We start from the raw sequence: 14,885 nt of genomic DNA, 5'->3' as shown, positions 1-14,885 counted from the left end.
TAACTTTGTCTCTGCAGACTTCTTTCCATTAGATGTTCAGGTGATTTATGGGCTGAGATAAGCTTTGGTTAGATGTGAATATAGGGTTTGAATAGGAGTCTACTTTCATTAATGTAGCACTTGGCCCCATGTCTCCATGTGCAGCGATATTATCCTCTGTTCTCCACATGTACTTTATTTCTACCTTGAGCAGAAATAGATGAACAAGAAAACTTGATATTCAAATAGATAGTCAAAATGTATTGCTAAATTTGCTACCGTTACTGGTCATGTTAAAATAGTTTTTCAGAGGTAAAAGGTTGGTTGAAGGTGAAAACTGCTGCTAGTGCTTGTCCTGAAATGTTGTACATGAAAAATGTTCCATTTTACACTGCAAATACATCATAAAACTAGACTGATGCTTCACTGCTATGTGCCAAATACTGCAATGGGAACACTTACAGGTTATTTCCCTCCATATTCCAGTAGTTAAAACTTTAGCTTATCTGACCTCCACATGCCAGTCTCAATAGATCCTCAATATCAAACGGTACAGCCATTACCAACACATTAAGCCATTAGAGTAGTGTGGAACACCTTATCAGTAGTGAATTAGCCATTTCAAAATAGCATCAAATAGACAATTAGCAATTAATGACACAGTTATGAATACTAAATGAGCTGTTCATTAGCAGATCCCTGGACATCACGGACAAATTACACACTGGTAATGAACATTTTGCCCCAAAGTTAAACAAGAATTCCTAAAATAGTATCTAATATAAACTGTACTGTGAGAATAGTTGTGGAATGTATTATAGGAGAATAATCTTGTAATGTGTAGCGTCAGAGTTGGTTTGGGTCACAGCTCAGGATGCAAAAATTAAAGAAGGTGCTGCTTCATCCAATCCATTATTCTAATCCAAGTCTTTGCACTCAAGTCCCAAGTCCTAAACTTTGCGTTTCGGGTCCTAAACAAGTCATAATGCGCTCTTCACTAAATCTAATGCCATTTTAACAACAGAGTAATAATATATTCAATTTACAAAAATCATGCTATTTTTAATTTGTTAAAACAAGTGTGACTGAACTTAATAAGAAAAAAAAGATCTGAGGAATTAAAGGGGACCTATTATGCATTTGTGCTTTTTCCATTTTCATTAATGTGTTATATAGTTTTTTGTGCATGCAAAAGGTCTGTAAAGTTACAAAGCCCAAAGTCCATGCCAAAGGAAGTTACTCTCCCCCACAGAAACACTGCTCCTGAACTGCCTGAAACGCCTTGTTTGAAGTCCCGCCTTTTCCTCCGTAATTTGGTGATGTCACCAAGTAACACATATGCAAAATACCTGCCTTGCTGCTAGTTTGGCACGCCCTCCAACAAAGCTAGTTAGAGCAGAGCTGGAGCGGAGTCTGAAGAGTTTGGTTCGGTTGACCAATCACAACAATGTCCCAGCTGACCAATCAGAGCAGACTGGGCTTTTCAGAAGGGGGTAGGTGCTGCAGCACAGCCGGTATGAGAAAAACAAAGCCTTTTTTGAACAATAAACAATCAACTTGCTAGAAATGAACAGCGTTAACCTTAGTTGATTCAAGAATTGATTCATGGCACACTTTTAAAATAATGTAATAATCTTTGGGCTTGGGGGAAGGTCTAAGTCTAAGTGAAGCCGCAAGTCATTGGTGTTAAAGTCCAAGTCGAGTTGCAAGTCTGTTCTTTGTCAAGTTGAGTCTAAAGTCATCCAATTTGTTCTGTGACTCGAGTCCACACCTCTGCAGCACACTCAAATATTTAGTAAGTGACACTACAATTTGTCCATAAAAACAGGATTTGACTAGCCGCTGTAAACTCTGATGACTGTCTGCACTGAGCTCCCATCTGTCAATGATCAACCAGGAGAGCACTAAGCAGTTCAAGTGGAGAAAAGCCGACCGTCTCTTGTCATTGTCTCAACATCTCCAATCATTCTGGCATACTGATCAAAACAAAGCCAACATCAAAAGCATTTTTTTAAAAAACTGAAATTGTGAATTGTTTTCACCACTCAAATGTAACGCCACAGCTCACAGAAGCAGCAAACAAGCAGCATTGATGTGTCTGTGGTTGTCAATGCAGCACATGAAATAACACCGAGCAGCTTCTCAGTCTCCAGTGACTTCTCTGAAAATATCAAAGTGCGCTTTTTTTCTACAGCTTTTTCTTTGGTGCTCACCGGAGGCTGATCTCCCTCCTGAAGACAGGTCTGATTCTCCACAGAGACAGCGTGATCACATTTGAGTTTTCTGGATAGTCCAGTCCTCCAGGATTAGAAATCAAACTTCTAAGGGCAGAGGATCCACCTGTCGTCCTCCCCACAGGCTGATAAAAGTGGACGGGTTGATAAATGTTAAATAAATACTGTTTTCTGTCATTTGTATTTATCACACATGATCTTACAAATACAGATTACAGACTACTACTTTTCAAACCCCTCTGATTTTTCCCCCACAGCCTGATAACGAGACTGGAGGCACCCTGCCATGATGCAGCCTCCACATCTTTACAAAATTAAAATTATATTTGCATACCTCTATAAACATCAGAGTCATCAGACTAAACAAACACTCACACAGAGCACTGCCGTCTCACAGAACACGCACGCACAAATTTGATTTGATTGGGTTTTACACCTGCAAAATATGGAGGGATAAAAGCCCTTCTCTGAACCCTTGACAACTTTTCTGTGAAGCGTTCCAGGTGAACATAAATATTCATTCTTTAACCCCCTAAGACACACCGGATCGCGAGCGATTACGACCGACTTTACTGTATTTCAGAGGCTCAAAGAGAGTGAGAGTGAAGGTACGGATATCATATGAAACTAGAAAACCTAAAGAATCCATTGGTATCAATCATGTCACATGAAAAACTGGCATGGCCACATGCAAAAACATGCAGTTTTTTTAATGCAATAATAATAACACATAATATGAATTAATAACACATAAATGTGTTATTTTCACCTATTCTAAAATGGTGTATTTGAATATTGGGGTCACTAAACAGTCAATTGCATAAATTGGGTATCACTGTAAAGCTGAGACTCTTATGGATCCAATGAGCCCAAATATATTCATGTTGTGATGATGTTAGTCCTTATATGGGCCATTTCATTTTAATGAGACAATTTTTTGAAACTTGACGTCACTGTATAAAATGAACTTTTGTGACCTCTAGGATAATCACAGCCTCATTAAACTTTAAAACCCACAAACTAGAGCCGTAGAGCATTCAGAGGATGTGTGTCTTTCCTAGGTATACTGACAATAAGGGGGGTTTTCTGAGTAGTTTCCAGAACAGATGTGCTCGCTGTCCAGTCACCGAAAAAATATAATCCATTTTTTCTATGATGTTCCTCGAGGTCTTGGTGTCTCAATGTGGTATTTTGGAGGGAATATTGATTTGTATCCATTCTTGAGGTTAAAAATGGTTAATTTCAGCACCAAATCTGTGTAACTAAAGGTATCAACCCAAAAATTGCTTCTGTAACACATGGGACATAATAGAGCATGGGAGTGGCCATCATATACTGCTTGAACAAAAACAGAAACCTCCTTTGCATCAGGTTCTTTGTCTATATAGCATATTTAAAGGGCAACTACTGTATGGCCATTTTAAAAATTCATACATGTTATTCCTATTGGTCGAACGGCCTTTACACACTGTGGGCATTTTTTTAGTATTTTTTGTCAGTATATTTTTTCGAAATGTAATTTTTTCGGACGGAACAAGGTTGATATTTCTGAGTTTTCTGAGCTGTGCAGAAGTTGTACCTACATTTATGATGATGTGTATATATATATATATAAAATAACAACTCATGAAAGTAACTCATGATCACAAATATTGATTGAACTTTCCTAGGCCATGGAAATAACATATTGTAATTCTTCATTTAAGTGGTGCTCCCCTTTAAAGATTACTCCGGTTGGCAGTATGATACATCTTTCTGAAAAAGTTATAGGTGCAGCAAATATTAATTGTACCTGAAATTGAATTGCCTGGGTTAGGAATCAAAGTTCATGTGGATACTTTTTTATTATTATTTCTGATTGAGAAAACAGACAAGATATTATTGCCTTGCACTGGGAATGCATTATTTACATTTTCAATCATAAGCAGAGGGATGAACAAACAAACATATTGATGTGATCGTGTCAGTCATACAGCCAAACAAGAGACTGTCCTTGCTTTGGATCGACCACAGTAAGCTGGAAAAACTGTATGGATTAACATTTCATGTTTAAACTGAAATGTTCTGGATAGATGAGTAGAGGGGCCACGATAAATAAAGTGCTTGTCTGCACAGTGAGCTGCTGTGGTTTAATTGGTTTCCTTTTGAAGATGATTTGTTGAAACTCATTATTGATCAAATTATAGAGCAATCTTGGAATCAAATTGATTTGCTATAAAAAGACATTGCAATCATATTGTCTGGCACTGCTGACCGTCAAAGTGTATCTTTGCAATTATACTGTATATGACAGAAGAGTCCAACAAAACACCAGCTTCTGCAAATGGCCTTTTATATTCAATAAGAAAATGCAATGAAATATGTGTACAAAGTCTTTTATTATGCATAAATATGTAACAAACCATAACAGTTTCCAAATTATGTACATTTTTTACACAGTTTAGGACAACTGCTTGTGGTTTCTACACAAATTGCTATTATCATAATAACACAACACTGTTGGAAACCCACTAATTGCATAGATAGAAAATAAGCACCTTCTTTGAAAAGTAAACCGATACTGTAAACATCAGTGATGAATTTAGACAATAATAGCTCATCTGAAAAATTCTGAAAGCCTCAAATGTTTTCTAGCCTCAAACCTCCACAGGCTGATTTGTATTCAGTGCACTCCAGGCTCAAATTGGCATGTTATACCTCCAAGTGCAGGTCTGTCCCCGGCTGTACCAAAGAACCGCATCCATTCAACATTTGCTGGGTATCAGTGTGCTGTATACAGAATACTGCCTACATGAAACAAAACCTCAGTCTAGCAGATCAATACGTGCCATAATACAATTTATACAAGGTATGATCAATTCTAAATAATAACCCAGAGGGACTTGGCTGCAAAATAACATTTTATTACACTGCTTTTTATGCTTGAAAATCAGTTAACCTGTTGTGCCTGCAACTGAAATTATTCATTTCCTTTGGTGGAAGTGCTCTCTGGGAAATTTTCAAAAATGGGTCAAACTGTTTGGCTGAAGTGAGTTTTTTTTATCATACTATATCTAGTGTTTGGGCACATGGGACTACTGTTAGACGCTCATTATATTTTAGGAAAAAACAGTAGTCCCATGTGCCCAAAGACTATAATATGATAAGAAAATGGCTGCATCTCAGAAACTACAAGGAGCACAATCAAGTATTTGATATCTATGAACTCATAACAAATTGAATATCAAAGATATGCACACGTATACAGTGAACGCTGGTTATACCCATTATTTTTTAATAGCATTTTATTCAACGTATTTTCATTCACGGTCGCTCGATATACTACGCGGCTTGCTCTGCACGTCGCTCGTTGTACTACGTCATTTGCTGTGGCCGTCCTCAGACTTACAAGCGTATTTCTGATATGTAACAGACGAACATAATCTGCAACAAAATACGTTTCCTTTCAAATGTATTTGAGAATACAATTTAGTTGTGCGGGAATGCAATTTTTTTGGAGACAGGGCCGATAATAATGCAGGTTGTGGTGAAGTTGTGCAGAAGCAACTCCAGCTTTTTATCCATATGAGTAAATGTGCTTCAAAATTCTGTTTGTCTGTTGTCATTATTGAAAACCAATTCAGTGTCTGAGAGCTCCTTGACAACAGCCCATCTCCAAATATCACCCAATAGCACAGAATCAGCAGATACTGAAGAAACCACACGCGAATCAATCAGTTAAGTCAATGACGGAGCTGAAAAGGTGAGAAAATCATTTCTACTCGTGAGAAAAGATGTTGGAGAGAAAGGTAAGGCAAAAAATGACAACGTTGCATTTTGACTGTGCACTCGGCTGAACGGTCAATACTCGATTGCAAACATGGCTCGATAGATCCTCCGTAGACATGCTGGAGGCTATTTATGATACCCAAAACAGTAAAGAGCTTTCTTTCTCTTCGAAGATGCAATGGATTCGGCATTTCAGCCAGTCAGGAACGAAACAATGTAATTAAGCTTCGTGGCGTAACCTGATAAAGCCATCCAATTATTCTGCAGCGGGTGTCATGACAACGACACTGAGCCCCCGCTACCTCCCGTCTCAGTCATGACGCCATGAATACAGAGAGAAGGACCACTTCAGCCAGACTGGGGCACAATACAATATCCTCTTGACAGTGAACGTCATCTAAGCAGCGGATAAAAATAATTTAAGTCTTAGCAGAGCAACAACTCATCTATAATAAGATTTGGAACAAAGGACGTGTTTTGTGGCACCCATTGCAGTTAAGAGAGGGAAATGTGAAATGTGTCGATCACAGGTGGACTTTCACTTGATAACTGTACATGGGATACTGGTGGCTACTTTGAAAAAATAAAGCAATTCCTGCAGTAATAAAACACATACCATTACATTTGTACAAATTGTCTAAGCTAATGCAAAACATACAAGCATCTACACTTTCACATCTCAACAAGAGTGGTAATTATTTTTTAAAAACAACCTGTGTGAAGCCCTGATTCTATTAATCCTACATCATGTATAATGATACAATATGCATACATAAATTACACAGCTCTGACATTGAAAAAATACAGCATATGGAAATAGGTTTCTATACTCTAATAGTTTGGCCTTGGCATACACTTGTCCTTGTAACCTTACATCATCGCTGTTCTTTAACAGGAGCATCATCTTTATGTACAGTGACAGCTGACTGATTGAGGAGACGGCAGAATGTAAAATAGTCATTATATTTTGGTTACATAAGCCATATTCATATGAGACAGCATTGAAAGTGATTGTTACAGGAATGTCAGCCTGCTTCTGCGAGAGAAAGGTTTTCTGTTGAGTGGTGAAGATTGTTTTCTTTACATTGCAAACATAATCTATACACATTGTTAACATAAAGCAGGCAAGCGCAAGCTTCATTGAAATATTTGTTTTCATTCTTAAATTATTGTGTTTTTTGGTGGATTCAACATCTTTAAAACTAGATTAAGAAGTGTTTACCTTAAAGGGGCACTCCATCAATTTTACACATCAAGTTCAAGTTTGTTCGTCATGATTAGTACTACTCAAAAACTGCAAAAACAGATGTATAATGTCTTGGCTCCAAAGTCTGTGAAAATAACCCAGATGATGTCATACTGATGTCATCAGGGTTATCTTCTTTCTTATTCTTAACTCAAAGCCTGTCTTACAAACTTGGAGCATGGAGCTTGGAATACGTGGGTGTTTACCAGGCAGGTAGGGTCTAATAGGGATGTCACGAGAACCGATACTTCGGTACCAAGTCAATGCCAAAATTCTGAAAATGTGATGGTATTCGTTTATCTGCAGTACAGCAGGTACCGTCAGGGCTCGAGACTAACAGCATCCCAGGGACGACAGAAAATGTGTTTGGGACACAGTAAACTCACTATGACTATGAGTCCAGGTGATGCACCCTATTTGCTACATTGCGAACAACAAATCCATGTTTAAATCGGCAGGACAAGAGCTAGTAACGTTAGCTGTTAACTAACTTTAACGGCAGGTGCAATTGATTTACATTATGAGGTGTTCAGGCTCTATTTAGTAAAAAAAAAAAAATGGATTGGGTAAAGGTAAATTCTAATGTTATCATGTTCAAATGTAATCTTGTAAAATATAGTTTTTGGTGAGAAACTTGAATAAATAGAGTTGTTTGAAGATGTTTTCACAGCAATATAAAATAGATAATAGAGAAGAAATTATGACCTGTTTAACTTCCTAACAAAAACCAGTATGCAAACTGTAATAAAGGAGTGGATGTTGAAGTACATGAGATTTAATGTTTTACTTTTGTTTTTTACCGTGGTATTGAATTGGTATCAAGAATCGCGGAATTTCACTGGTAACGGTATTGACTACTAAATTTCTGGTAACGTGACATCCCTAGGGTGTAATAAAAGACACTATCGAACTGCATTATGGGAAATGTAGGATCCGGTGTTTTTGGAGTTTGGCCCATACGAGAGAGTACAGGTGAGGACATCTCAGAATCTGCTGCTTAAATGTTTATCATTCTTTTAATAATCTGTCTCTTTTGAGTCACCCAACGTTATGAAAGTGCAATACAAAATCACTGGAGTAACCCTTTAAATGCCAAACTGTAGTGGGTTGTCAAGTGCATTGCTAATGGCCCTAAGCTCTAGTTTACTAAATGCATTGCTGAGACTAGTGTCTAACACAACAGAGCAAAACTAAGCTTGAAGGTTGATTCTTGACCTTCCAAAGCTTTTAACAACTTCTCATGGCCTTCCTCTGCAGATAAAGTTGCTCAGTTGTCATGGTGATTGTTTAGTTTGTTATCACACGGCCTAATAGATAATTTATTTCTATTATTTGATACCACCCCCACCCGATCTATACAACCACCTGTTATATAACAAACTAAACCATCTTCATGATAACTGAGCAAATCCATCAGCTAAAGAAGGCCAAGAGATTTGGCTTGACTTGGATACACAAAGTAAGCAGTCCTTGTGTTATGAACTTGTGTATACACTGTACTGCATTCTGTAAATGGTACACGTATGCCTCATTCAGAAACATTTCCTTAATTTCCAAGGTGGATTCTGGCCATTTTATGACACATTTATGTCGCAATCAATAAAAAGATGACACATGGGTACGGTATGTCTAATTACTACATCTCATGCCGTTTCATTCTTCAAAGAACTGCTTGAATCAGCGCAACAAACTGAATGATGAACGCATAATTCATCAAATATCATGGCTGAAGATTTTGTACCAGCTGTATTGATGACCTCTAACACTGGACATGAGTCTGGCAGCTGTTACTCCGTCAAGCAAACGACGGCATCAGAGAGCTTTCACACTTTCAGAAAGAGATGGCAGCCTTATGTACACATGTCTCTGGACTTCTTGATGCTGAGAAAACCTTAAAATCCATGTGTGAAAGTACTTTTTTTTTTACAATTTTTTATTAAAAGAAGGAGACTCCATCTTATGAATCTTCCGTGGGAACGTCTTTGAGTAGAAATTTGTAATTCTTGCTTGTCTCGCTGCGTTGTATTCCACATTGTGTGCATTGTCTTTCATCTGGCAGTTTGTGAGAGTTTGGCTGAAGATGGCTGTTTACACTGAGTAGAGTTTGTGTTGACTGGCAGGCATTCACAGAAATAGTAGTTTATAATATCAGGGTATCCATTCTGTCTTCTCTGCAGCAGCCACAGGAAATCAAACAGAGCCTCTCCTCTCAGGTTGTGCATCGGGAAGCGTGGTATATTTTCCTGTCTGTTCAAGTGATGTATGCCGTTTTGTTTTGCTGGCCTCTGGTATGGTTTCTGTCTATTTTCTGTGGAGCTGTACGGTAAATTGGGCAGTTATTGCCGGCGCGTGTTATTTAAATTCATTGTTGCAGAGAGACAACAGATTCCCGTCGGGGACCTCGCCAAGACTCAGAGCTGCATTGTCAGAGACGGGTTCGGAGCAGGGCTCGGCCAGTCTGACAGACAAAGGAAGAGAGAAAGAGGGAAAAGTAAGATTTCTACAGAGGTCAGGATATGCAAAGGTTGAGAACTGAGAGAAGAAGAACAGATAAAATGTAGTAGGAGCATGCAGAGCATTTGAATTAGTGGAATGATGGTCGATGAGTGGGAGGGCAAACATAGAGAGAGTCATCAGTGATAGACATTACAATATCTGAGGTCACTCATACAAACAACACAATCACAATCAAGACCAGATGATAACTATAGAGCAGGCAAGTGAACGCAACTGCTACTTTCTACAACACATTGATAAGATTGATCATATTTTCTTTTCTATAATCATGTGTATGATGTGCAGTTGATGATAATAGCTACATGAATAACTTTGTGCCTGAATACAAAATTGGAGATTTTGAACTAAGGTGAGGATTTAAATCACTGTTTCTCAAAAGACAGAACATTGAATAAATTACAAATCTATCTATTTTTGGTAATTAAAATCAGGCATTTCACCATCAAAAATATAATTTTTAGTAGGGCTGTCAATTGATTAAAACATTTAATTACAATTAATTGCATGATTGTCCATAGTTAATCAATTAATCGCAAATTAATCACACTTTTTATCTGTTTAAAACATACCTTAAAGGGAGATTTGTCAAGTATTTAATACTTGTCAACTACAGTATATAATACTACTGTATGCTTGCTTTATGCAAATGTATATATTTATTATTGGAAGTCAATTAGCAACACAAAGCAAAGACAAATATTGTCCAGAAACCCTCACAGGTACTGCATTTAGCAGAAAAAAAATGCTCAAATCATAACATGGCAAACTCAAGCCCAACAGGCAACAACAGCTGTCAGTGTGTCAGTGTGCTGACTTGACTATGACTTGCCCCAAACTGCATGTGATTATCATAAAGTGGGCATGTCTGTAAAGGGGAGACTCGTGGGTACCCATAGAACCCATTTTCATTCACATATCTTGAGGTCAGAGGTCATGTGACCTCTTTGAAAATGGCCATGCCAGTTTTTCCTTGCCAAAATTTAGTGCAAGTTTGGAGCGTTATTTCACCTCCTACGCGACAGGCTAGTGTGACATGGTTGGTACTACTGGCTTCTGGTTTTGATACCAGTATCTTCATCCTAGCTTTAAAACTGAGCCCGCTACAACCTCCGAAAGATTGACTGCATTAATGCATTAAAGAAATTAGTGGCGTTAAAATTAATTTGTATTAACATGTTATTATCGCGTTAACGTTGACAGCCCTAATTATAAGATAACAAAAGGAATAATTTATTCCTAACCAAATCCCCACAACTGACACCTCTGAAAATAATAGTAGCTTATCAATAATTGAAGTTTGCAAGAAAAAAAAAGTCTGGCCTGATTTGCTTATATTCAAGATGTATTCAACAGGCTAAATAATTTGAATGTGGCTTTATATGATTTGCTTATTTCTGGACAAAACTGAAATAGTACTGTACAGAAATCAGAGGTATTCTAAATGTAAGGCCTCATGCAACATGCAACATCAAGCACGTGTAAGTAACATGCCGGTCACATCACTTACCAGTGTCCATCTCCTCTACTTCCATGTTGCTGCATGCCAGATAGAAGACAGAGGAAATCAGGCCTACGTGACTAAATAATAAATAAAACACTCAGAATGTCTCTTACTGGAGACTGTTTACAGAACAGCATGTGCTGTCCCGGCGCCACCGTGCACAAAGTAAAAAAACACTCTAGACGCTTAGAATACAAAAAATAATACCTCGCCACGAGTTTAACTCCGAGGTCACCGTTAATTGAAGCAATCTTAGATACAAATTAAAGTATTTAAATAAACCCATTTGAACTGAGGTTGATGTCAATAGTTGAATATACTTGAATAACTATCTTCTATTCTCACAATTGGATTCTTCACGGAGCCCTAAACCCTGACCTGTGCTGCTGATACAGTTAATTAAAAATGATTCGACTGAAGCTGGTTTGGCAGGACTATAAAGCACTGCTAGTGACCCCTAGAGGCTGTGCTGCTACATACACACATAATGGCTTAAAGTGAATCACCAGCCTACAGACCAACAAACTGGCCTCCAATGTCATCTTTAAATTCACACTCTCTCTTAAAGGGGCAAAGCAGAGACATCAGCTTAGTGATAATGGTGCTCTGTACTGACAGCCTACAAACACCAAACCTAAAGTAAAAAAATGATGCCTGAAAAGGTGCTAAATTCCAAATTCAGGATGGCGGACAGTGATGTGGGGTCCGCACGTATTCGGGTCCGCACGTCCCGATTGGCGTTTGGCATACTGCTTTGTGATCGAGCAAAATCTAATGCTTGACCGTAGAGCTAACCATGGCAGTAGTCAAAAGTGTGATCCCTGAACATTCACAGCCCTCCTCTACTGATCTAAAAGCACTCCCAAAGTAACACTGAGGAGGTGTGACAGCCATGACAACTCAATGTGATCCAGGGTCTTTCATGTTTCAGGACAGATCTTATCCACCATTTGCCACAGCAGAGCCTGACATCCTTGCTGACCTCGGCTGTGGAGGTTTGCTTTAACACTCTCCCACAATCCTTTAGCATTTCCTCAAGGATGTCAGATTTAGATCTAAGTGTTCCTCCATTTGACATCCACACATTAGGTCAGTATTTCCTCGTCCCTGCTGAGAACAGCCTCAGGGATGACCTGCCTTCCTCTTCCCATCTCTCCCCTTCCACACCCAGCCAGCTTCTACGTACACTTCTGTATATAATCTCTGCCTCATTTACCCATTTGCTTGAACCAAAGCGTTGCATGCTCCAACACAACAAACATATATTAGCCGCAGGCAACACAGCTTAATGAATTGCGATATCTTCAATGTGCGAGGCACCATCCCTCCGCTGCTCTTCTCTCTTCGTGGAGGGGATAATACAGCACTGCAGGACACACATCCACACATATCTGCTGGTTATATGAGGAAATGAAAAGCCACGCAGGGGGCTCAGACACTCACTGGACTGTTTGACCTACATTCCTAACAGCTCGTTGTGCACAGAGGCACATTACCACAGAGTATGTCAGAGGGACCAAGTGCATGATGTTGTAAGCGTTAATCATGTTTTATGTCTCTGTGTGTCTCAGAAGGAGGCTACAACACAAAGCACATTTTACCCGCGAGACCCACATTTCACATTTTAGTTTCACAGACTGTCACACTCTCAGAGTAAACAAAAAAGTGTTGCATTTGTAATCCTTGTTCAGAGACAAAACGCTGATGCAATGTGGAGTGCCCTTCCTGGCTCCTGACAGCTCTGTCGGGAGAGGTGGCGATCATGTTGGCAGTAAAGGAAACGATAGTCACTTCTATTGTCACAAGAGTTCAGACTGCTCACTGGTTACACATGATTTTTATAGTCAACCAGCTTAGTGTTTAACACAAGCTTGCAATAGCCTATTCTAGGCTGTTCTCATACTTCATTCGCAGCTTATCATGAACCGAGAAGTATAAAGAGTGACAAACGGCACGTAGGGAGGACGTTCGTACCCCGTGTGAAACCAGAAGTCAACGATTTTTACGTAAGTTACGCCACTTCCGTAGTTATTTTAACCCAAATCACCATCTTTTACGAAAACTAAACTTAGTTTTGTTGCCTAAACCTAACCAAGTTGTTTCCTGTGAAGACAGAAGTTTATTTCAAAAAGACTGTATGCATGTAACGAGCGGAAATTGACACGTGTTGCTGGACATTCGTAGGAAAACGTACAAAAAATGAAGAATGACTTTCGTAAGATGTCATACGAACTGGTGTATGAGGATATGTTGCCTATTCACATGCATTGCATATATACCATATTATTGCATAATATGGTATATAAGCAAATCAAATAATATAACTGCTTTTAAAAAATGCTTTTAACAATCATCAGTAAAAAGTGAATGGACTACAGCATTGGGTTGTAGGAGTCAAAGCTGGGCTATTATCACAACACTAGTGTAGTACAAGGTAGTGTATCAAGTCATCTCCAACTACTTGAAATGGTAATTTATTTGCTTTAAATAGAGCTGACAACTGCTTGACTCGAAAACTGCCTTGTTGTATTCAGCTCTTTTAAAAATGATAAGCCATCGTGACCCAACTGACAATAGGCTTCATCTATGAATCATGAGAAGAGCGAATTTGTGTGTAAATGAACATTTCCTGACCATCTTTACTGCCATTTCTGCATCACCTTATATTATCTTGAACAGGTAAACTAGCCATTTCTAAGAGATATACGTTTGATAAATCACAACTTAATTTTATGCATGTGTTATTGAAAACACATACATGTTAAATACTTTATAAATGAGACCAAATAAATGCATTTAGGTAGAGTTAACAGGCTCTTGTTTTTTTTCCCTCTCATCAGTTAAACAAACAGACTGTGAGCTACAATTTCATATTAGATTCAATGTTATGAGTAGGCTACAATTATCAGAACAATACGAACATTAACATCATCACATCCTCATGTGGCTCAAAGATGTACTGCAGATATAAATATTAAATAAAAGACTATGGAAGAAATTCTGCAAATTTATTTTGGCGACCCTAATAAAATCTCCTTTGACCCACCTGTGGGTCCCGACCCAGTCTTTGGGAATGACTGCTCTACAACACCTCCAGTAACTACAGTCATTAGTAATGTTAAGTTTTGATGTCTTTCTATTGTTAACCACAGAGCATTTATTTAAAATTGTACTAAATCTCCAAAAGCTGTCATGACTTGCACAAATATATTTTCAAACACCAAAATAAGTTCCCATACAATCAACATAATTATCCTTTCTACATCAGCTCATTGCCATGGATGTAATGTCATCATTTTCACATGGAGTTACCTGAGAAAAGGAGGTTGTGTGTCCCTGTCAGTGTCTGTCAGTGTGTGTGCATTTCAATAAATATTTATGTCAGTCAGTGTCAGAAGAAGGTTTTCTTCTTTAAAAGAGTCTGAGCGGTTACTGACAGCTGACCATCACCCTCACTGCAACTGTCATCCTCTGAAATGGCTCGACAGCATTCAAAAGGAGATCTATTTCTATTTAGAAATAGAGTCAACATAAAAATGGTTTCATAATTTTGGTTTTCAGGAGGGGAACATTTGAGTATTTTGTGCGCTGTTGTTTCCTAAATTAAAGAATGCATCCACATTGTTCAGCAGACTAGCAG

At 38.4% G+C, this 14,885-nt stretch overlaps 1 protein-coding gene across 3 annotated transcripts in view; it reads right to left on the bottom strand.

The window, feature by feature from the left end:
* The window catches only part of si:dkey-71h2.2 (low density lipoprotein receptor adapter protein 1), a 58,213-nt gene continuing 43,328 nt past the window's right edge, over positions 1-14,885 (bottom strand). Inside the window, exons 9-11 of one of the 3 annotated variants that reach the window (XM_037751676.1) lie at positions 11,252-11,280; positions 8,999-9,004; positions 1-11 (exon numbers count right to left, since the gene is read on the bottom strand). In XM_037751676.1, the coding sequence (XP_037607604.1) occupies positions 10-11; positions 8,999-9,004; positions 11,252-11,280 (37 nt within the window). In that variant the 3' untranslated portion in view covers positions 1-9. Of the gene's footprint in view, positions 12-7,981; positions 9,686-11,251; positions 11,281-14,885 lie in introns of those variants that run through there. The other 2 variants (XM_037751675.1, XM_037751673.1) reach the window with 2 other exon arrangements.

This window comes from Sebastes umbrosus, chromosome 18 (assembly GCF_015220745.1).
Source record: "Sebastes umbrosus isolate fSebUmb1 chromosome 18, fSebUmb1.pri, whole genome shotgun sequence".
Classification (NCBI taxonomy): domain Eukaryota; kingdom Metazoa; phylum Chordata; class Actinopteri; order Perciformes; family Sebastidae; genus Sebastes; species Sebastes umbrosus.
The sequence above is the reverse complement of the archived record's forward strand: the minus strand, read 5'-3'. Positions and strand labels throughout refer to the sequence as shown.